Source organism: Osmerus mordax, chromosome 22 (genome assembly GCF_038355195.1).
Source record: "Osmerus mordax isolate fOsmMor3 chromosome 22, fOsmMor3.pri, whole genome shotgun sequence".
Lineage (NCBI taxonomy): Eukaryota > Metazoa > Chordata > Actinopteri > Osmeriformes > Osmeridae > Osmerus > Osmerus mordax.
In genome coordinates this window covers 10,922,066-10,944,184 of record NC_090071.1, presented here as the reverse complement: position 1 = coordinate 10,944,184, position 22,119 = coordinate 10,922,066, and the positions used below count along the sequence as shown (strand labels likewise).

The following is a 22,119-nucleotide window of genomic DNA, read 5'->3' as shown; positions in this document are numbered from 1 at the left end:
CTTGTATATGAATCCATGCCCTCATTCAGCGATGCTTCTATGTTGGTCAGTAGAAAAGTCCAAACATGAATTGCTGTGATATTCGGATTGATTTACTCTACTCGTTGTATTGGTAAATAAGATCACGTGATCCACGTAACCAATCGGTGAAGATGAAGCCAGCAAAAATACGAGATTGTTGCGAGGCCGGATAGCCGTAACGGCACCACCTTTTATATGTCTCTGGATGGATCAAAAGCATGTCGACCGGCAGCGCTCTGGCGAATTATTATGTGGACTCTATCATGGGGCACGAGACGGAGGAGCTTTATGGGGCTCGCTTCGTGCAGGGCTCTCTTGGGCAGCCCTCCAGGCCGTCAGGTGGGAGGGAGAGCGCAGACTTCTCCGCCTGCAGCTTTGAACCCAAACCAGCCATCTACTCCGGGTCCTGGGCCTCGGCTCACCCGCCGTCCGTCTCCGCAGTGCCCGGACTTTACCACCACTACGTCCCGCAGTCCCACCTTGCTTCCTCATCCGATAACAGATTTGTTCGTTCTTGGCTAGAGCCCATCCCCAGCTCTGTGCCCCTCTCCGGATATCGCCCCCCCAGTCCGCCCTACCAGACAAAGCCGGACAGCACAGCTCCATTGAAGAGCAACGAATGTCTCTCTTATACAGTCCCAGTCACCCCTAAATTTATCTGCGAAAACAAGGACCCAGAAGCCCTGGATACAACTTCCAAAGAGTCCAAAAGTGACATCTCGAGCCACAGCGATCCCCAAGAGGAAAAGCAACTTGACCCAAGTAAGCATATTTTGCTGTCTGATTTACTGCCAAAGGAATGCCACGACCACGGCTGTGTAAAAGCACGACTTTTACTAACCTATAAATGTCCAACCCGTATAGGCTATATCGGGGAAATATCCTTCTGCATCATTAAAATGCAGGTCGTGAAAAAAATCATCCGATAAGACATTTGGAGACGGATAATTTTATAATAGAATACAATCGCGTTTATTAATAGAAAAGGCTTAAACCTGTTTTACGTTGCCTGCCAATCTTGGAAGATTTGTTTTTCTACTCACCACTTAATGCTTAAAGTGTTTGACAAGGTATTTGTTGTGAGATTTTGTTAACAAGGGAAAATGTTTTACGAATTTTAAGTGTTGTTATCCTTTGAACGTGAAGCATCTCGGGTGCCTTTTTATTTTTCACAAATCATTAAAAATAAATAAGTAGGCCTATTCAGTATGTCGTAGACCTGTAATACGCTGCAAATTACCAAAACACAATTTGGTAAACTGCAGAACTTCTATCTTTATATTGTGCTGTGGGCCTAAACACCAGTGTCCTTTCCTTCTCTTGCAGGCAACCCTTCATCCAACTGGATCCACGCTAGGGCCGGCAGGAAGAAGCGATGCCCCTACAGCAAGCACCAGACCCTGGAGCTAGAGAAGGAATTCCTCTTCAATATGTACCTGACCCGGGAGCGCCGCTACGAGCTTGCTCGGATACTCAACCTAACCGAACGCCAGGTCAAAATTTGGTTCCAGAATCGACGAATGAAGATGAAGAAGATGACCCGCGAGAGAAATATTAGGAATAAGCTATGAGTTTAATCTTTCAATATCAAATTGTACGGTACGGCCCGTGCCTAGCTTGTGGTTAGGCTTCAACCCACTGGGAGGAAATGTAGATAGGAGCTCATGAAACTATTATGTTGTAATTTGTTCCCATATTGGTGTTTTTCCCCCTTTTTGTCGAAATAAATGAAAGGTAGGCTACTGAGAATATTCTAAATGTCTTATGGTTTGCAGCGACAAACAACCCTCACATAGGCTATACCTTTGCGCATGGGCCAAATTAAAAAGTTTGACAAAATGCTCTTGTCAATTTTAAACTTTTAAACTTTAGTGAAAGCACGTACGCTACGCGAGTATATAGCTTGTATCCTGTGTTTTTTATGATCTAATTATGGGTCTTGCGCGTGACACGTAGACCACTGGACAACAGTCAGGCTAAAACGTGCAATTGTCACTTCTTGCTCTAAACTGCATCTGGGTCGTTAAGTGATGTCGTTGAGTTACAGTATAATAGGCTTTGGATCTGCTACATTTGCAATAATGTTGTAATTTTGTTCTGCAATTTTCTAAACAAAACTAAATGGATTAAAACCGAGTTTTATTGTTGGACTAGTGTGTTGCTTACATTTAAATTAAGGTAGCGAATACATTTACTAGGCCTAGGCTATAGTTCAAGCAGCCCATAGGATGTTTGGCTCGAGGGTTGGCTCCAATAGGCTAGGTGTTCCCAGGCACCTTATTGTCCAGTTCTGCAGTAATGTCTTTAGAACAGGAAGACCGGCTGAACCATAAAGCCCCAGTGTCTGCCAGACGTCTGAGCCAAATTAGTTTATGGGCAAAGAGGTAATTGTACTCCTCTTTGAAAACCCTTTTCCTTGGCTGTTGGACTTTGTTGCTGACATACAAAAAGACAGTCGCTTCTCTAAGGGTGTCTGGCGGATGAATTGTCCGTCTGTGCGTCGGAGGGGGAAGTCAGATCTGAATGAACAGAAAGTCACGTTTATTCACCAACTGCAGTAGCTTTACAGCCGGTATAAGCGGCATGTCTGACTGCAGGCGGTAAAGCTCGGTGATCCACATAAAAATAATTAGGAGATTTGTCCATTAAAATATGGGCTAGGCCTATTTCATGTTAAAATAACAAAATACATCAAATAACGGTGTCCGTATATTCCATACTACGACGTCTATGCTATTATCATGCTAGAATATGTTTAATGGTTTTGGTCACTTTACATATTTCTGGACCAGGCAACCGCAGTCTAAACCCGTTTTTATGGATGGTGGTCACTGTCAAAGTGTGGCCTGCATCTGAACCGTCCCGCCTCTTTGATGCTTGCAGGTTTTGGATACATTCCACAGCCACTAGATGACGCCCTTGGCCTGTATTGAAAGGTATCGGTCAACAGATGGACTGGGCTGCGTTTCCCGAAAGCATCGTAAACAGGGCTGTAATCATAATTGGGGGACACACATCCCCCCCAATATTCAAATCTGGTCAAAATCCCCGCCTCCCCCAATATATTGATATAAAAATATAAATTAAACATAAATGTGCTACGCTACGACAGGCAACCACGCACGCTGTCCGAAATTATCATAAAAAATGTAATCATATTCATAACTAGAGAGGGTACAATTTCTGGGGAAATTGTAGGGTGTGCTTGCTTGCGTCGGTTGCACAGGGGTCAGTTTTTTAATGACATTTTTACAACTGATATTTCTGTATATTTTATATAAAAATGCATAGGGCCTACTTATTATTTATAAAGATTACATAGATTTAAAAGCATCTTTTTTTTGCTGCTCATTTACAACTGAAAATACGAGTGAAGTGTAGAATGAAATAGATGTCTTATTTCCCCTGCAAGAGGCAGCCTCATCTTTGAATCAAAACGAATAAATTTGGCAGACCGGTGTAAAAATTGACCTAATCTCTATGACTTAAACGTCATTATAAGTTTTTCCCTTCTCATGATATTTTCAGGCATTTAGCCTACTCATTGCATTCATTCATTAATAAAGAACCCCCTTTGAAGATTATTCTACGACGTTACCCGGCAGTAGAAGATGGAATCGCGATTCAAACAGTACCATCTGCTTACGTAAATAAGATTGACATTTATTTAGTGGAAAATCGCTAATTCATAAAAAGCTCACTGGTAGCGATCATTGTCAGTAACAACGCAAAATGCGATATAGCCCAGTGTGGAGAAGCTGCCCCGGTAAATTGTACTACTACGGTACAGTACTAGACTACTGCTGTGTTCGTCTTGGTAGCGATTGCGTTGGTTGAATAGGATTTAACGTTCCGTTGTACGGTTTAAGATGAAATTAATTATTTTCATGAACAGATTGACAACGTTTAGGCTGTGGCAATGAAGTTCAGGTTAGTAGTTAGATAGACTTTAGATCTCGCGTAAGCTACAGCGTTGCAGTGAGCAACACTGGTTTGAAACCACAGGTAATGGTAATTTCACCAACAAATCTTTTACTAATAATAAATCCTACAACGAAAATGTATATGTGAGGAATGTTTATTTTAACGATTGAAAACAGATAACGCTACATCATAGACCACTGTAGTATGTCTTGCCCGGGCAACACAGGCTAATGTCATGATGCTAATACTTCAGTGAAATAGTAGACTACTGTTTCCGAAAGTAGATGTACTTCCTTAATAATATCAGCTTATATTGTACATTACACATCACAATTGTGTGTCATATCACAAAGTAAAATGAGTAAATAGTTATCACCCTGGCCTCTTTGCTTGTGGCGTTCCTGCAGCTGCCTTGCAGTAAAGCTATAGTTAGCCTTGCTATCCCCCAAGTTAACAGATGTGAAACGAATGTTCTGCTACAGGTAGTCACGCGTGTTTTCGTGACGTTAGTGACGTAGTGACGTTAGTAACGTCAGTGACTGTGGCTAGCAAATTAGCCACCGTTAGCTTCACTTTTCACCACAAAAACGCAATTTCTACTTAAACCATGCAACGGAACGTAAATAAAAATACAACCAACGCAATCGCTACCAAGACGAACCTTTTGACACCGCCGTTGTGTAAGTAGTCCAAATATTGACTGATCCTTAGGGGGGCGAAAATAAATAATAAACTAGAGAGGATACAATTTCTGGGGAAATTGTAGGGTGTGCTTGCTTGCGTCGGTTGCACAGGGGTCTGTATATTTTATATAAAAATGCATCGGGCCTACTTATTATTTATAAAGATTACATAGATTTAAAAGCATATTTTTTTTGCTGCTTACAACTCAAAATATGAGTGAAGTGTAGAATGAAATATGATGTCTTCTCATTTCCCCTGCAAGAGGCAGCTGACAGGCTGAATCAAAACGAATACATTTGGCAGACCGGTGTACAAATGGACCTAATCTCTATGACTTAAACGTCCTTTTAAGTTGTCCCTTCTCGTGATATTTTCAGGCATTTAGACTACTCATATTGCATTCATTCATTAATAAAGAACCCCCTTTTAAGATTATTCTACGACTTTACCGGCAGAAGATAGAATCGCGATTCAAACAGTACCATCTGCTAACTGAAAATATGCCCCCAAAAACGTAAATAAGCTTGACATTTATTTAGTGGAAAATAGCTCATTCATAAAAAGCTCACTGGTAGCGATCATTGTCAGTAACAACTCAAAATGCGATATAGCCCTGTGTGGAGAAGCTGCCCCGGTAAATTGTACTACTACAGTACAGTACTAGACTACTGCTGTGTTCGTCTTGATAACGATTGCGTTGGTTGAATTCGATTAAACGTTCCGTTGTACGGTTTAGGCTGAAATTAATTATTTTCATGAACAGATTGACAAAGTTTAGGCTGTGGCAATGAAGTTCAGGTTAGTAGTCAGATAGTTTCCCTACTGAAAGACTTTTGAGTAAGGGGAGTGCCGAACATGTTCTGTTGCCGTTTGACTTAAACAGCTGAGGAGTTGTTGTTAGCTACTCACACTAGTGTCTCGGGTACAGTAGGCTACAGCGTTGCAGTGAGCTACACTGGTTTGAAACCACAGGTAATGGTAATTTCACCAACAAATCGTTTACTAATGTCAGAATAAATCCTACAACGAAAATGTATATGTGAGGAATGTTTATTTTAACGATTGAAAACAGATACATCATAGACCACTGTAGTATGTGTTGCCCGGGCAACACAGGCTAATGTCATGATGCTAATATGTCAGTGAAATAGTAGACTACTGTTTCCGAAAGTAGATGTACTTCCTTAATAATATCATCTTATATTGTACATTACACATCACAATTGTGTGTCATATCACAAAGTAAAATGAGTAAATATTTATCACCCTGGCCTCTTTGCTTGTGGCGTTTCTGCAGCTGCCTTGCAGTAAAGCTATAGTTAGCCTAGCTATCCCCCAAGTTAACAGATGCGAAACGAATGTTCTGCCAAAGGTAGTAACGCGTGTTTTCGTGACATTATTGCAGACCGGTGTAAAAATTGACCTAATCTCTATGATTTAAACGTCATTTTAAGTTTTTCTCTTCTCATGATATTTTCAGGCATTTAGCCTACTCATATTGCATTCATTCATGAATAAACAACCCCTTTGAAGATTATTCTACGACGTTACCCGGCGGCAGTAGAAGATGGAATCGCAATTCAAACGGTACCATCTGCTAACTGAAAATATGCCCCCCAAAACGTAAATAAGCTTGACATTTATTTAGTGGAAAATTGCTCATTCATAAAAAGCTCACTGGTAGCGATCATTGTCAGTAACAACGCAAAATGCGATATAGCCCTGTGTTGAGAAGCTGCCCCGGTAAATTGTACTACTACGGTACAGTACTAGGCTACTGTACTGCTGTGTTCGTCTTGGTAGCGATTGCGTTGGTTGAATTGGATTTAACGTTCCGTTGTACGTTTTAGGATGAAATTAATTATTTTCATGAACAGATTGACAACGTTTAGGCTGTGGCAATGAAGTTCAGGTTAGTAGTTAGATAGACTTTTGATTTAAGTAAGGGGAGTGCCGAACATTTTCTGTCGCCGTTTGACTTCCTAAACAGCTGTGTACTGTAGCTAGATGTTTTTGTAGTGTGTCTCGCGTAAGCTACAGCGTTGCAGTGAGCTGCACTGGTTTGAAACCACAGGTAATGGTAATTTCACCAACAAATCGTTTTCTAATGTCAGAATAAATCCTACAACGAAAATGTATATGTGAGGAATGTTTATTTTAACGATTGAAAACAGATAACGCTACATCATAGACCACTGTAGTATGTGTTGCCCGGGAAACACAGGCTAATGTCATGATGCTAATACTTCAGTGAAATAGTAGACTACTGTTTCCGAAAGTAGATGTACTTCCTTAATAATATCAGCTTATATTGTACATTACACATCACAATTGTGTGTCATATCACAAAGTAAAATGAGTAAATAGTTATCACCCTGGCCTCTTTTCTTGTGGCGTTTCTGCAGCTGCCTTGCAGTAAAGCTATAGTTAGCCTAGCTATCCCCCAAGTTAACAGATGTGAAACGAATGTTCTGGCAAAGGTAGTCACGCGTGTTTTCGTGACGTTAGTGACGCAGTGACGTTAGTAACGTCAGTGACTGTGGCTAGCAAATTAGCCACCGTTAGCTTCACTTTTCGCCACAAAAACTTAACTTACGCTTAAACCATGCAACGGAACGTAAATTCCAATAGAAGCAACTCAATCGCTACCAAGACGAAACTTTTGACACCTACGTTGTCTATGTAGGCCAAGTATTTACTGAGTTTTAGGGGGGCAAAAAAAAATAAAAAAATAAAAAATAATAATAATAATAATATATATGTGAGAGAACAAAGGTTGTGCTCTCGCCGAAGGCTTGAGCACACCCAATAAATAAATAAATATATATGTGAGAGAACAAAGGTTGTGCTCTCCGCCGAAGGCTTGAGCACACCCAACTAAACGTAAAAAGTTCTCAGGGGAGGACCCTCAGACACCCCAGCAGATTTCGTCCCCCCCCCAATGTTGACTCCATGGCTACGGCCTTGATCTTTAGCCTAAATTGATCGTAGAATCCGTCATACGATGGATCTTAGTTTTAGGCTACAGGCCGTTTCCCGAAGCCATCTAACTAAAGAGGCTCTTGAAAATGCTCGTAGATTAACGAGAGCTCAAGATCAGTCGTAGATCGCTAAGTGAATCTTAATCAAAGAGACTCAGTGGAGACACCAGTAGGCCGACCCTAAAAACAAGGCTGAATGGATGCGTAAACATAATTCGAGATTAAAAAAGGATCATTCTTTATATTTTGTATTTTTCTTTTACAGAAGTTGAACTTGGCTACACATAGGCCTACCTTAAATCAAATGGTATGCGAATTACGTAAGCATTACCAGTGCATCACGTTGATTGTAAATTCATGACACCTGCTATACTTTGCACATGCCTACATCCTGTGAACTATTTTTAACCAAATAGGACTACGATATAAATAAAAAACGATCATAATAATTATGTTATAGCCCATAAACGTTTTCTGTTTCCTTCTTTGCCCTAGGCCTAGGTCTATATCAGGTCTAGGGCCAGGTTTTCACATTTAGCCTAACCATTAGTGTGCTATCTGCACTGAATATGGTACAATAGCCTAGCTGATATATCACATGTGTAATGTTATTCCACATCTCGTTTTCACTGCAACTAGCAAACTATAGGCTACTGGCTACCGGTGGGTATAGCCTACATCATAAGCATGTCTTGAGTCCAGACAATTCAGGTACGTCGTCGGTCAAATTAAAATATCTGTTTAAGCACCGTGCATATTTGTCATTCTCATCTCCTCCAAAACATGCTATTCGTTTGTTAAGCAATTATAGCGAGTAGGCCTACAACACTTTGCGCTGAGTCTATTGCCAGATTTAGCTGCAACATGGATGGAGTTATGAATTCTGTTTAAGTCATGCCACGGCTCCAGTATAGGTTACCAAAGATATAGCCTATAACATTTTGGAGGAGACAGTATGCCATGACAATGTAGACCGTCCAGGGTCCGATTTCCCGAATAACTAGGCCTAAGTGGATATATCATCGTTGTTGCCACGTTTTCTTAAAGATGCGTTTCCCGAAAGCATCTTTACTTAGGCTACGTGGCAGTTAAATCCATCGTAAGATCATGACCGTTTCAGATCTATCTCTTTTGTTCGTTATATGCTCTTTAGGCTACTGCTTTTGTGCTACCACCTCATTCAGGCGAGAAATGCGCGTAGTAGCCTAACATAAATCAATCCACATCAGCCCATTCGAGGAATCATTTAATGTTTGCGTGTTATTAGCCTAATGAAGCTAATTCTCAGACAATAATCTAAACAATATTAGGTTTTCATATAGCCTATACGATTTCCGACATCATTTAGGTTAGATTAAATATGATTTAATTAGGCCTATAGGCTATCAGAAGTAATTTGGTCTTACATTTTTCGTAAAATCCAATTGAAGTTTGATTGCGTGGCATATAGGCCGCACAGCGCTTCTCAAAACGAAGATAAGGTGGTTCAGCTTCCACCAGAATATACTTGCCATCAACATTAGCAGTTTATACAAATTACGTTCTGGCATTAATATGCTTAACCAACGCATTTATTTTTGTTTATAGGCCTACATGAATAATCTCATATAACATTAGATAGTTTACTCTAGCAGACAAATCTTGGACTGTGTATTTGAAAATATAGCCTACATTTAAAGCCTATATCGGGCTGATTAAATAATATTCCATGAGGCTTGGACAGACCCCCTAACGACGTTCTGACGATGCAGTTTTTAACGATGGCTCTACGTGCTGGTTTGGGCCTACCTCCATCGTTAATAAGTCCTGCTACTACCGGACCAGTAATCTGAAGAAGCTACTATACTAGCGCGTGACCAATGGCTTATTACCGACCAAGAGACCTGTCGTTATGACAAGGCAAGGTTGCTTTCGTGGAATATTCTTCCACTTCATGTCTCAGTGGATGTGCATCCGCTCGAGTTATTGCAGTGCACGAGCTCTGGTCTTTCCGGTGTACAATCAATGAGAAGGTATCCCACCTGAGCAACCGAAAAGCACGAATACCATCATTGACATCGTTTTACAATAGGTTATACCGAGTGCAACAATACACCTGTCAAACATTAAGAAATGGGAGTTGTACTGTTTGAAGAGATTCGAGAAAGACGAATAGGCTAATGGAGAACAGCAAGCATCATTTAGTGGTCCTCCAGACACTCCGGAGCTATAGGTCTATAGGCTAATTAATTTCGCAGACGAAAAACTAAATGGGAATAAAGCTTCTCATAGGTATATGATATACGAATGTGGGGCTAGATGATAAACATAAATCACGGATTCTGCAGAGAAGAATGCCTCTTTGGGATTTTGTTTCTGGGACTGGAAGGCTGCAGATCTGTGTACTACTGGTGTTATTCATATTCTGAGTGGTTGACAACAAATGCAGATGTTGTTGTACAGTTCTATGTAATTGCCATTGTGAATGTGTGAGAGAGGAGCATAGACACCGCCTTCTTTTCCAGTCTGTCTCGTAAGACAAAGACCTAGACTTACATTCAGGAGATGACAGAACATTGTGTGGTATTAGGGCCACATCCTGCACCGTCCAGTATACCTCATCTGACAATTTTCAGGTGAGGGGCCCGAGCCTGGATGCCCTGCTAAAAAAGCATCCGCCATTATGCACCAAAGGAAGGAAAAGTAGCTACTGCGGTCTGCAGCAGACAGCCACATTCCTCCCCCGGAGGAAAAGGATTTACAGCTTTGGACACAGACCTTTTTACGAGCTGCTCTTCTCCGCAATTGGCCGCTCTGGTCATGTGTGCGAGAATAATTTCCTTGCGGGCCCCTTTACTATGCCACCCCTCTCACTTCACACGCACGCGCTTCGATGGAACACCCGAACCACCGCTCGATCTGCTGCTTGCTGAGTCTGTGCTTATTACCGGATGCACTAAAAGTGTGTTGTTGGTCCAGTAGAAAGGCAACTGTATGTTTCAACAGGCTTGTCACATTTAGAAGCACAGGGTCACCAAACTGTGATGTCTGCTCCTGCTCGAGCAACGTTTGGTGTTGCAAAGCGAGCGGAAGATGGAGAGCTTGTGTGTCTCGATGACAGCAGGTAGGACGTGACTAACTGCTTAAACCCGAAGAGATGCATGAGCACTGACTATAGAATTATGAGTGTTTAAAATATGTCATAACAACTAGGCCTACCGAAATATGGTGCAGATTATATTCTTTGATTGATTCATGATATGCCAACTGTGGGTTTTATTTGAAGGAAAATGTTTAACATTTCATATAATGGGTTATTGCAAATGTGGATAGATTATTATTAAATGCTTATTTAGTCCAACGTTTGTCGTGATTCCCATGGCACTAGAGCCTATGTCAATTTGATTACTTCGATTCTGTCATGTTATTTTGGTGTTAAAATTGGTAAGAATTGTAATGTCAAACGTAACATTTTGGATGTATTAGGCAAATACATCTAGCTATTCACTAAAAAAAGCCTTAACGAAAATGAGATCAAGGTTATGTTGTCATGTGTTTCGTTTTAATTTGAAGTTTCTTTCATTTTAATTTACACATTTATTTATTGTGAAACAATGTATCCAACATGCGAGACAAAATGTAGAATGAATCGTTTTGAATCATTCAAAAATCTTTGTTTTTGCTCTAACTTGCCAAAATGCATCCTAATTTTAATTGTAAAACATCTACAAGCAGGCCCAAATATGACAACATGTCATAAGGTGTGAAGTTTTAACAAGATTTTTGATCAAATGAATAAATTCCTATAAAAATGTAAATTATGCAAAAGAATAATTTCGAATGTGTGACTTTAAAACGGAGAATGCACAGCTCCCGTCTGACGTTGAGGGTATAAAACCGCGAACAAAGACAGTATTTCACTGGCCAGGCAGCTGCAGAAGAATTTACAACCAACTGCAATGCGGCACAAAAAGAGAGAGAAAGAAAGAGGGAGGGAGAGAGAGAGAGAGAGAGAGAGAGAGAGAGAGAGAGAGAGAGAGAGAGAGAGAGAGAGGAAATAGAAGAGATCTCAATGTTTTCAATACAAAATGTCCTAGATACAATCATGTTCATGCATTTTTGCTATCGAATTTAATTGTTGAAACATAGAATATAAAATATAAAGAAATCAATTTAACCAAAGAACAGTTTGCAGCATGGCAATGTGTTGTTAATAAATATTCATTGCTCTGGTGAGATTATCTTCAAGTTTGTATAAAAGCGTCTGCTAAATTAATACATTAGCCTATTTATTAGTAGTTAGGCTAATACATGAGTTGGTCTTCCAGCATGTCCTGTAAGACTCCAGATGTGAGCTCTCTCCGCATTGACTCGTGTGGAAAACCGTCCAATGATGTCATTGGTCAATGGAACATTGTGATCAGCCCTATATGCGACTCTTGATTGTAATATTTGTAATATTGTAATATTGTAACTACTAAGTCTGTAGGTGTCATTTTTGTGCAATGAGAATTGCAATACAGTTAATCCCCTGTAAAACAGCGACTTGTCGTATCAAGCTGTATTTCGTTGGGTGGTATAGCCTAAAGACGACCTGCATATTAATATGAATATAAGCCTACACGTCTTTCCCCAGCTCCAGTTGCCGTGCCTGGCTAATACCGACGGGAAGATCCCCATGCTTCTGGTCCAGCATGTATCCAGGACCGTATGTAGGGTTCCTGGGGGTAGAATGCGTCATGGCCTCTTGAAAATAATACAAATAATTGGTAAGTAATACTGTGAAGAGCAATGTGTTTTAATGTAACATAAATTATGGGCAGGCCTGTGGTCTCAATAATAGATAGCTCCTTTCTGGGTCCTACCATCTACCTCCGGTCCGTAGACGGTAGGAGGAAACTGGAGATCCAAAATTAAATAAAGTTAATCTTAAGAATGAATCATCGCATTGTGGTTAAGTTGAATAAGGAATTTGAATACAAATGCCTCACGTGCTTACTCAAATTAGGTGTAGGCTCGGCCTACCTCTTGATAGGCTATTTAAGCATGAACATGACGTAAAAGCAAAGCTAAGAGCTCAGTGTTCAGGTCCGTGCTGGGGAGACAACGAGGCAACAAGGAAGGCAAAACTGGTTAGGAATGAAACACAGCCCCTCACGCCTTCAACCGCCCCTGCGAGCGAAGCGCTGTTGTAGCTGAATATCTACGCCTACAGGGGGGGCTGTTGGCCAACAGTCAGACCACCGAGAGGAAACATTCAGTGCTTAGACAGAAGACAGTCTGCCTTTGTACAGCGACTGACAACCAAATAATACTGCATTTGTCGATGGTGCCAAAATGCATCCTTCTTGTTTTAGGCTGACCTACGCGTAGGGCCAATAAAAAACGATTACGTATAGGATACCCTGCATAATATAGCTTAATATTTAGGCCTAAATATGTATGAAATAACACACAGAGCAAATCCCAGTAGTACCTAGGCTTTATAGCAACATAGTCTATTGTATGTGTGTATTATCCGCAGCTGCCATTTTTGTTGTAGTGTAGTCCTTACTTGCTTTGTGCGCAGAGTCCGGACCTAATAGCTTCACCAGAGGTCTAGCTGTTGAAATCGGACAAATTGCTGTTTTGTTTAACAGTAGCGTTTGTCTGTGTGGCCTACACACACACACACACACACACACACACACGCACGCACGCACGCACACACACTCACACACGGGGTGTTTTCACAAGGCATGGTTTATGGTTTTATTACCTTCCACTTACGAAAATCAAAGGGTGTGTGACCAAACAGATGCTACAACGTTAACACCTCCACTATCCCAAAAGGTTGAACAGAAAGAGAAACCACACATGACCCAGACAAGCTCACAAGATGACATTCAGATGAACGAAGCAAAACGAATAATACCCTATTACACAGACACACTCAAACACTGTATCCACGGCTGCAACAAAATGCATGGTTTAAATAGCTAAAGTGTAAAAAAGCCATCGTAAAAAATATAATTTTAAATGTTCAGTACAACCTGCCGAACCAGTGTGCAGTTAGTTCTGCATCTCTGCAAGCGACGTTATTGAATAAATGCAAGTTTGAAAGTTATTTATGGGTTTCGGGCGCGAGCATGAATGGCTATGGGGAGAACACGTGATTCCATTAAACTTTGTTTTATGGCGCAGAGTTGACAAGCCAAAATATAACTCACATTGTAGAATGGCTTGGGTGTGCAGATGGCCAAGAAAAACAGAATGATCACTGATCTCTGATGATCTCCGTGGAACCACGGATTACTCTCGGGCTTTACCGTCCATGGCTACCGTCCTCTGGCACTCTCTCCGGTCCACCATGCCCCGACAGAAGAAAGCTTTCGTCATTTTTTTGTTTTACATCAACAGACCAGACGTGAAAGGTAGGCCTACGGAATGTGTTCCATGTGGCGGGCGAACTTTTGTGTATTAATTCATGTAAATTCACCGGCTGGCGTTAAAGTAGGCTATCAATTCACCCGGCCATGTTAGCGTAGCCTATTTGTAAAAAAGAAAATCTCAAAAAACAATGAGGCGATGTTTAGGCTAAATATTCTGCCCTACAGTCTAAACGTTTAGACAAAACATGACCTATGGCATAATATGCTACAAACAGACAGAAAAACTTTTACAACTTAAGTTACATTTAACATGACTATTTTACGCTGTAGTCTGTTTAATGCATAAATAGTCCTAATAAAATTACCTTTTATTTTTACACATAACAATATAGGCCAATTCACTTCTGCGTGATTGTCAATAGGACTATTCAAGCAATTGTGTTTGTCAATAACGCATATTCCAGCAAACCCTTCTGGAAAGTCAGGCTATTTCAAAGGCCCTATACATTTACCTGGATTTATTTTCACATGTAGGCCTAGGCTATTTCTTATAGCCTAAATTTTTCTTTCGGATATTTTTTTCGGAATGGTTAAATGTGCATTCTAACAATTGTTGAGCTACAGGTCAGAGCTTGAGGTTAGTTTCCATCCGTAACTCGGCTTTGACCGTCTGGAGGAGGTGAACCGCCGGTCACCCCGTCTCCCATATGAAAAAGTGAAAGACAGGACAAAGGACTGAACCGCACGCCTGTGTTTGGAGTTCGTTCATTATGTAAATTAACATCAAATCATATTTGATCATAAGGGGGGTAGGTATAGGCTTATAGCTGGACTATTTTGATGGGCTCTTTTATTTAGGATGTTTCATAACTTTGTCGTTTGTTATAGTAAATATATAAGCTACCTTAGGCTACGCCATAAAACACAAACGATAGGCTAGGTGAATATTCAAAGTAGTTAGATTAACTCGTTTAAGTGCAGTTTAGTCAATGTGAACCTGGGTGTGCACAAGGTGGGGGTGATCGCCGGGCCACTCTGTCTGGAGGGTCATCCAGGATTCGTGCACTCTGGTTGGTCCCCCGGCCTTGCTTGCGCTGGACAACAGCAGAAATAATGAAACTACAGGATGCTGGCCGTTGAGTGATGCGTTCGGGCCCACTGGAAGATATTTATATCTTAAATCCTGCAGTGGAGACAGTGGAATGAGGAATTAAAGTCTCAGAGGTCAGTTTATCCATCTAGAATTGGGTCTCTAGATGTTACTGCCCAGGCTTCTGTGTTTAGTCTACTCTTAGCGCGTGTATGGATCTGTATGGGTCAACATAAGGCTAAAGCACCTAAATTGTAATTGTTTATAGCAATTTAATAATTGTTGAATCGAATAACAGCCTAACTGTCAGCAGTTTGTGTTGATCTTGCATTTGGGCAGGGACCAAAGTGCATGCAACCACAGTGTAGTCTTCTCTTCAAACATTATTTGTCAAGGAGAGTTGCTCCGTCGTCTATATATACCCTGTAGAACCGAATTTGTGTGAAGAAATAACGGTCACAGATTCGGTTCTAGGGGAGTATATGGTCGATGCAAAAACGTCGATCAAATCCTTTGAAGAGGGTAGGAAGAATTGCTTTCAGTAAAATACGCAACCTGATTAATACAATGTTCAGCCTCGTCGCTAGACAGTAGGCTATTCCTCATGGGTTGCAGAATATACCCTATTACCTACTTGTAGGCAATAGATTTCCGTCTGCATGTGTCTAGCTGCTCGCCTAGTCATTAGTAACTGAACCAGATTTAATCATTTGAAGCCACGATTAGAGACGATAGAAAACCAAATCTTCGATAGGCTTCCTGAAACTTTTGGGTAATCGCCTACTTTGGCTAATGCAATAATTGTCTAACAAAGGTCTCTTTTCAGCTATGCTATAAGTTGTTTTTCGCATGAATTTTTACTGTAATTAGCCTATTTCTGAACAACTTAATTATAGGCCTAATGATTCAGCAGCAGTTCTAACGTTAAACTTCACCTCTGACAGAATTTTGGCAATGGCTATGGAAACCTTTTTTAAAACACTCTAAATACCATTACATTTACATTTAGTCATTTAGCTCCAACCATATCTCATAACACACAAATCCGACTGAAACGGAACCTTTTCTCGTTTAGTTTATAATAATGTTAAATGACATATAGTAAATATATCTCATTTGAGTGTAGACTACATTTTGTCTATCATACTGTTAAGAAAATGGGATAATCTAATCATATGTCCAATTACAATACTGATGGGCTCAAATGTACTCTTTTGTCCAGTAAGCAATAGTGGCATAGCTCAGAAGTCAACATGTTAGCTTAATGAAAAAGACTCGCCTTCTCCCTTTCACCAGAATGACAGACCAAGAGACCTCTAGTCCCGTAGCACGAGGATGACCCCTCTGAAACAAAGCCTCTGTCCGTCACCTCCTCAGGCGTTGTGCTGCCGCTTTGTACCGAAGGTCTCTAGCTATTGTTTTTATTATACCAGACAGTCAAGCTTGAATTATGTTCAGTATTGGCATCTGCTGGGACACGGTTTGAGCCACACAATCTAGGCCTACTAAAACAAAAGGTAGTTGTCGCTTATTATTGGCTAAAGAGAGTGAGGATTTTGATATGCAAACCTTCGTTTGTATGGGAACCACTTTACACATTTCTGCCGTCCATAATCATGTTTAATATTCTTGAATTTTGTTTATCTGAATTTGTCGTCTCTGGAGTCGTTTGATTACCCTTACTCTACATATTTAATCGAAGTTGGTGCAAATTGCTGCTGATACGCTTGAGCCGATACTCCTTAGTCGCGCCATTTCAATTGGCTGGGTTGGTCACGTGAGCTGTTAAATCTGTGCATCTGACGGCGAGGAGGAGGGCTTTATGGGTACAGAAAAAAAGACAACTCGAGAAAAATTAGTATTTTCAGAAATTAATGACCATGAGTTCGTATATGGTGAACTCCAAATATGTTGATCCTCAATTTCCACCTTGCGAAGAATATTCGCAAACCAACTATATTCCTGAACAGGCGGGTTACTACCCCTCTTCTCAAGAGACAGTCTACCCTGCAGACCTCTGCCCCCGGTCAGACTACACACCACAGACCTACACTTGTGACACGGTGCAACAGCAGGGTCGTGAGCCGGGGCTTTCCAGCCAGCCTATTCCCTTCACCGGTCAGACGGAACCATGCTCCCCTGTCCACCTGCCCGGTCCAAGGACCTGCGGCCCGCAACAACAGCAGAAAAGTGAGAGCAAGCCTCCGGCTGTTGTTTACCCGTGGATGAAAAAGGTCCACGTTGTCACCGGTAAGACCTGCGTCTCTTGTCATTAGTCTACACCTTTGCATTCTCTCTCCTCTCTCCTCTGTTGTACTGTAGCATCTTCTTCTCCATCCTCTTCGTTCTGCTCTCTCCGCTCATCCCACCATTTGTCTTGGCGGTGAGCCGCGGGAATCTCTGAGATATTTATGGGCTCCCTGAAAGGAACCGCAATTACACCCGCCATAAAGTTTTATAGCCTCGCGGGGAAGCATGCAGGCCGAACGCTGTGTGGAGACAATCTCGCCACAAGGCTCGTTCTTTCTTCATGTTTGCTTCATAACAGGGACGGATTAAAAGATTCATTTTAATCTAATTAAATCTAAATCTTAAACCTTAAATTATATTTTGGGACTAGGAAAAGTGAAGGTGGGTGTTGCTGAGTGGTCACCACCGTGTGTTGTTTCATTTCAGTGAACCCAAACCACACGGGACCGGAGCCCAAACGGTCGCGGACGGCGTATACACGGCAGCAGGCTTTAGAACTGGAGAAGGAATTTCATTTTAACAGGTACCTCACGCGGAGGCGACGCATTGAGATTGCACATACGCTGTGTCTATCGGAAAGGCAAATTAAGATCTGGTTCCAGAACCGGAGGATGAAGTGGAAGAAGGACCATAAACTTCCCAACACCAAAGGCCGATCCTCCGGTGGCCCTGGCCAGAGATCGCTGGCAGTAACTAAGGACGACCCTACTCACATCACGGCACTGTAGGGCAGGACACTCCGTCCTGGAAGTACTGGGTTTAAACAGTTATATTGAAACACGTGGAGAACACGCACACAGACAGTTTATATGAAGACATGATTTTTGTTCCGATTCAAGGCTGATCCATGCAGAGAAACAGGCTTCGGGGTTAATGCAACTCAACTTAAACCTCATCTTACCTGTTTGACCGAAATAGACTATAGGTGAACAAACCCACGTCCAGTTATGTCAGTTCTTCATGACAGTAGGCTATTTATATTCATCAGTTTGATATGCTATGTTTATTATAATCTTTCATTTCGTCCTTTCTGTATTTTTTGGGGTGAATATCGCCCGTTAATGTTTATGTAAATGCAGCATATTTTATTTGTAAAAATGCTTCTGAATGCCCGAATACCAATAATGTAAACTACAAATAAAGTAGTTATTTTAAACTATAAATATACTTTGTAAAGCTATTGCTGAAGGTTGTGAATCATATGCGTAAATCTAGCCCACCATTTTACGCGCCGTTTGCATTAACACACCAGATAGCGTTTCCTTTGAATAACAATTGGGAAAGTATTTAAATAGCCCATATAAACTGACCATAAGCCTTGGGCATGATATAAAGATTATCAGTAAAAATATAAATCAATGTTCACAAATTGGAAAACAAAATTAGTAGTCAGAGTTGCTTACATCCGGCCCTTGTTTCCAGTCGTGCTGAAAACAAGATTTAATGTTATCTATCAAATGAAGGCGATAGCCTATAGGCCGAAAAAATTGAAAAGGTTTATTTAATCATTCGGATAATCAAATTGGAGGGGAAAAGGGTCAGAACCGAGAAGATTTATTGCCTATTGATTAACTAAACCAAGCCAAAATGACAATCAAATCAAACGAAATTCCATCTGATGATGTAAGCTAATATTATGTGGGTATCGAATGTTGTGTTGTGCATGCATGTTATAGGCCCTAGAATTATCTTTTCTTCAGCACAAACAAAACGATCCCATTGCGCACGTGTACTGGGCAGATGCCTCCACACCGATCACGAGGCTGTGCTGCTTGGTGTCTCAGTGTGAAGGTAAAAAGCTGTTTTACCTAAAAAGCGGTTTAACCTTCACACTGAGACACCAAGGCAGAAGTTTAGCAAGGCTGGGTGGAGGATTCCCGGTAACCGTGCTGGAGGGTTGGGAGAACAGGCTAGAGGGTTTCCAAAGCTTCACTGTGCGCAGGTTCAAGCTGGGGACAGACCAGCCCAGTAGTGGATCAGTTACCCAGCGCCTCAGGCCTGACCTCTGAACCCTGACCCAAAGCATTGTCATGCTGTAAACAGTTCATATAGACTGCGACTGGCTTGTCCCAGGCCCAGTCTGGAGTAAAACTAATTCAAACGTATTGAACGTAATTGAGCAGGCCAAATAAAACAAAGTCCGCAGTGACGATTCGTAGAGAGTTTATTACATCAGCATCAGTTGAATCTGCGCTGGTCACATGGTCGAACTACTTCCCATCATCGTTCAGATTCCAGTTGGTGCATCCCCTTGACAACTTGCTAGGCAACATAGTGATGGCTGCCATGTTCAGCTCTGTCCAAACCTCTAAGAAAGGCGTTTCTAATAGGCTACAGTATATATTTTGTCATGTTTAGAATATGACATGTCAAAACACAATGAGATTGGTGACTACAATTACAGGTTCAAAGTGTGTAGGTGTGTGATGTGTATCTTTCGACTGTTCGATTGTGCTTTTATTTTACAAATAGCCCTACGTTATCTAGGAAATGATTTAATTGAGATACTATTCTACCCCTTTGCATACCTTTGGATGCGTGGCTTTTTTGGGCTGTGCATGGAGACCTGTCAACCTCTTGTCGTTGTTCTGTGTGCGTGTGCGTGCGTGTGTATGTGTGTGAATACAAGGCCCCTCTCAGGGACTATAGGGTCCCTATCCATTCATCATTTAGCCGCAAGATCACATGGTCATGAGTAAGCGCTGCTGGAAAAATGCTTGCATTTGTAACCATATCAAATAAACTGTCTATAATAGGGTATAGATTATTCAGAAGCATGTAACCAGTAGCCTGTAATGTCGACCGGAAGTAGAGAACCCTGTGTATAAAATCGTAATAGAGCCTTTCTTAAACGCAAACACACGCAGACAAAGGCCTACAAGTAATAGGCCTACATGATGTACGAGACAGTAGGCCTATAGACCTGTAGGCTATAAAATAGAAAGTAGTAAGGGGACGCTAAAAATAGGCTGGGTGGAAGTACATTTATTCACCAAGGAGCTCAAAAATAACTTGTTGGGAAAAATCTAAATTGTATCAGGACTGTTATTGGAATTGAACTCTGCACTTAGCGCCTGGTTACACATTTTCCCGTGTCCTTTTGGTAACACTGAGGCTCATTGCATTAAAGGGTTGAGGTTGAATTGACTTTTGTGGCAGAATTCAGTTGTTAACCAGCAGACAATACCGGTAGCTCGCTCATCTGGTCAACGAACCATTTATTTGTACTCTTCAGGTTAACTATTAATCAACATTGTATATAGCTGAAGAAACTAGGTCCAAGGAATGCATGTTAGACCTGCTAAATCAGAACACAGGGACTAATAAAATAGAAATTGAAAGAAAGATTAGTCTGATTGAAAAGATAAAAAGAAATTGGTCAGCCATTTTACGTCACAAGAAAATGCACTAGTGTAAATAGTCAATATCAACACAGATCCAAAGTGTCCAAAGTATGGGCTGCATACGTCTGTGTGTGACAAGTGCGGGTATTCTGAGCGTGGTGACAGTTGTCCAGCTCACCGTAAATCCTTTAATTGCTGTGAGTGTGAGAGACGGCTGGGGTCCGGGCATCGAGGCGAGGACAGTAAATCTTTGACTTTATTACCCAAGAGCATATGCCCGTGCCAGGCCAGCGAAACCAGGCCAGTGAGTAGCTGTCTAGGCTGGCGTCAGTGAAGCCTTAGACCCGGTGCTGGAACTATACCCCTCACTCAAACAAAAGACCTAACGGTCTGTTTGCATACACTTCCATATAAAATCTAATAGAGTGGTCTAATGGAAGCTCAATGTCACCACACAAACTACATAATTGTCAGAACAATAACAGGCCTAATTGTTCGTGTTCGGATAGGCCTACGTAGGCCTACAGCACAGATGCAATGACAATACAAATATTTTAATATCACGTAATTCATAAGCATGTATGACATGTGTTTTGGGATGTATCAGTATAGACCTAATAGAGGCCACTGGCAGTATGTGTGGGATCGTGGTGTTTAGAGAATGGTGCAAGGACTGATAGAGCGCGACTCTGTTCCATTGATGAGAGGCTTCCAACACGAGCTCCGTGTCACGTGAGCAAATCTGCGTGGAACCTAAAGGGATCCTCGTTTCCATCATATTACATGCTGATGGAGATATGAATGAAATTATGACTGCATGGCGGATACCGAGTGACTGGTATGTGGTAGGAGTAGGCTACCTACGTTGTTATTGGTAGCGGAGGACTCCACGGTCCTCTCCGCTGGGAATACGATGTGCTGGTGCGGAGATGTGTGAGGAAGCCTGAGCAGGTCTAGACGGCTCTGTACTGCCGGGAGCCGCGTGAGGGATGTTCTGGCGGTCTGGAGACGAAGCAGAGACCGAGGCGGAGGAAGGACCGCGTGATAAATTGATTTAAAGGTAAGCAACTGAATGTCCAAACGAAGCCCTTCATCACGCAGTCCCTCGCAGAGAATAAACGTGATTTATGTTTTCAGGGGAGAGGGACGGTCGTTATCAACATCACGGTATTAAACCACGGTTAGTCCATGAGCTTGAAGGCTTTCATACATATGCTATATTTTAGCTAAACATACGTTTTACGAATATGCGTTACCATTTTAGTCCTACATGTATATTGAAGATGGGTTAGGGGGATTTTTCAGTTTGATAAGAATTGGGACAATAACGTCGGAATTGGCAACCACTTAATATCAATCGGTGGACTGTAAATCACATTAATTTGAGGTATTATTATAAGAGTAGAGAGAATGCAGATTTGTATCTCTATACGCTCGCAGGGATCTGTAAAATGTTGTTCTGACATTTCCTGTCG

At 41.5% G+C, this 22,119-nt stretch overlaps 2 protein-coding genes across 2 annotated transcripts; both read left to right on the top strand.

Moving 5' to 3' along the window:
- Positions 1 to 61: 61 nt before the first annotated feature.
- On the top strand, positions 62 to 2,168 carry LOC136966007 (homeobox protein Hox-D9a-like). Its single transcript, XM_067260346.1, has 2 exons — positions 62 to 783; positions 1,348 to 2,168. The coding sequence occupies exons 1-2, from the start codon at positions 240 to 242 to the stop codon at positions 1,590 to 1,592; spliced, it is 789 nt and encodes a 262-aa protein (XP_067116447.1). The 5' UTR covers positions 62 to 239; the 3' UTR covers positions 1,593 to 2,168.
- A 14,756-nt stretch (positions 2,169 to 16,924) lies between these two features.
- On the top strand, positions 16,925 to 18,406 carry LOC136965898 (homeobox protein Hox-D4a-like). The gene is made up of 2 exons (XM_067260197.1): positions 16,925 to 17,300; positions 17,727 to 18,406. Exons 1-2 carry the CDS (start codon positions 16,925 to 16,927, stop codon positions 18,026 to 18,028), a joined length of 678 nt encoding a protein of 225 aa, XP_067116298.1. The 3' UTR covers positions 18,029 to 18,406.
- The last annotated feature ends 3,713 nt before the right edge of the window (positions 18,407 to 22,119 follow it).

What these genes read in the sequence shown, in the direction of transcription:
- LOC136966007 (XM_067260346.1), top strand. Translation starts at nt 240, where the DNA reads ATGTCGACCGGCAGCGCTCTGGCGAATTATTATGTGGACTCTATCATG. An exon ending in GGAAAAGCAACTTGACCCAA is followed by an intron (nt 784 to 1,347) that starts GTAAGCATATTT and finishes CTTCTCTTGCAG; the next exon opens with GCAACCCTTCATCCAACTGG.
- LOC136965898 (XM_067260197.1), top strand. Translation starts at nt 16,925, where the DNA reads ATGACCATGAGTTCGTATATGGTGAACTCCAAATATGTTGATCCTCAA. An exon ending in AAAGGTCCACGTTGTCACCG is followed by an intron (nt 17,301 to 17,726) that starts GTAAGACCTGCG and finishes GTTTCATTTCAG; the next exon opens with TGAACCCAAACCACACGGGA.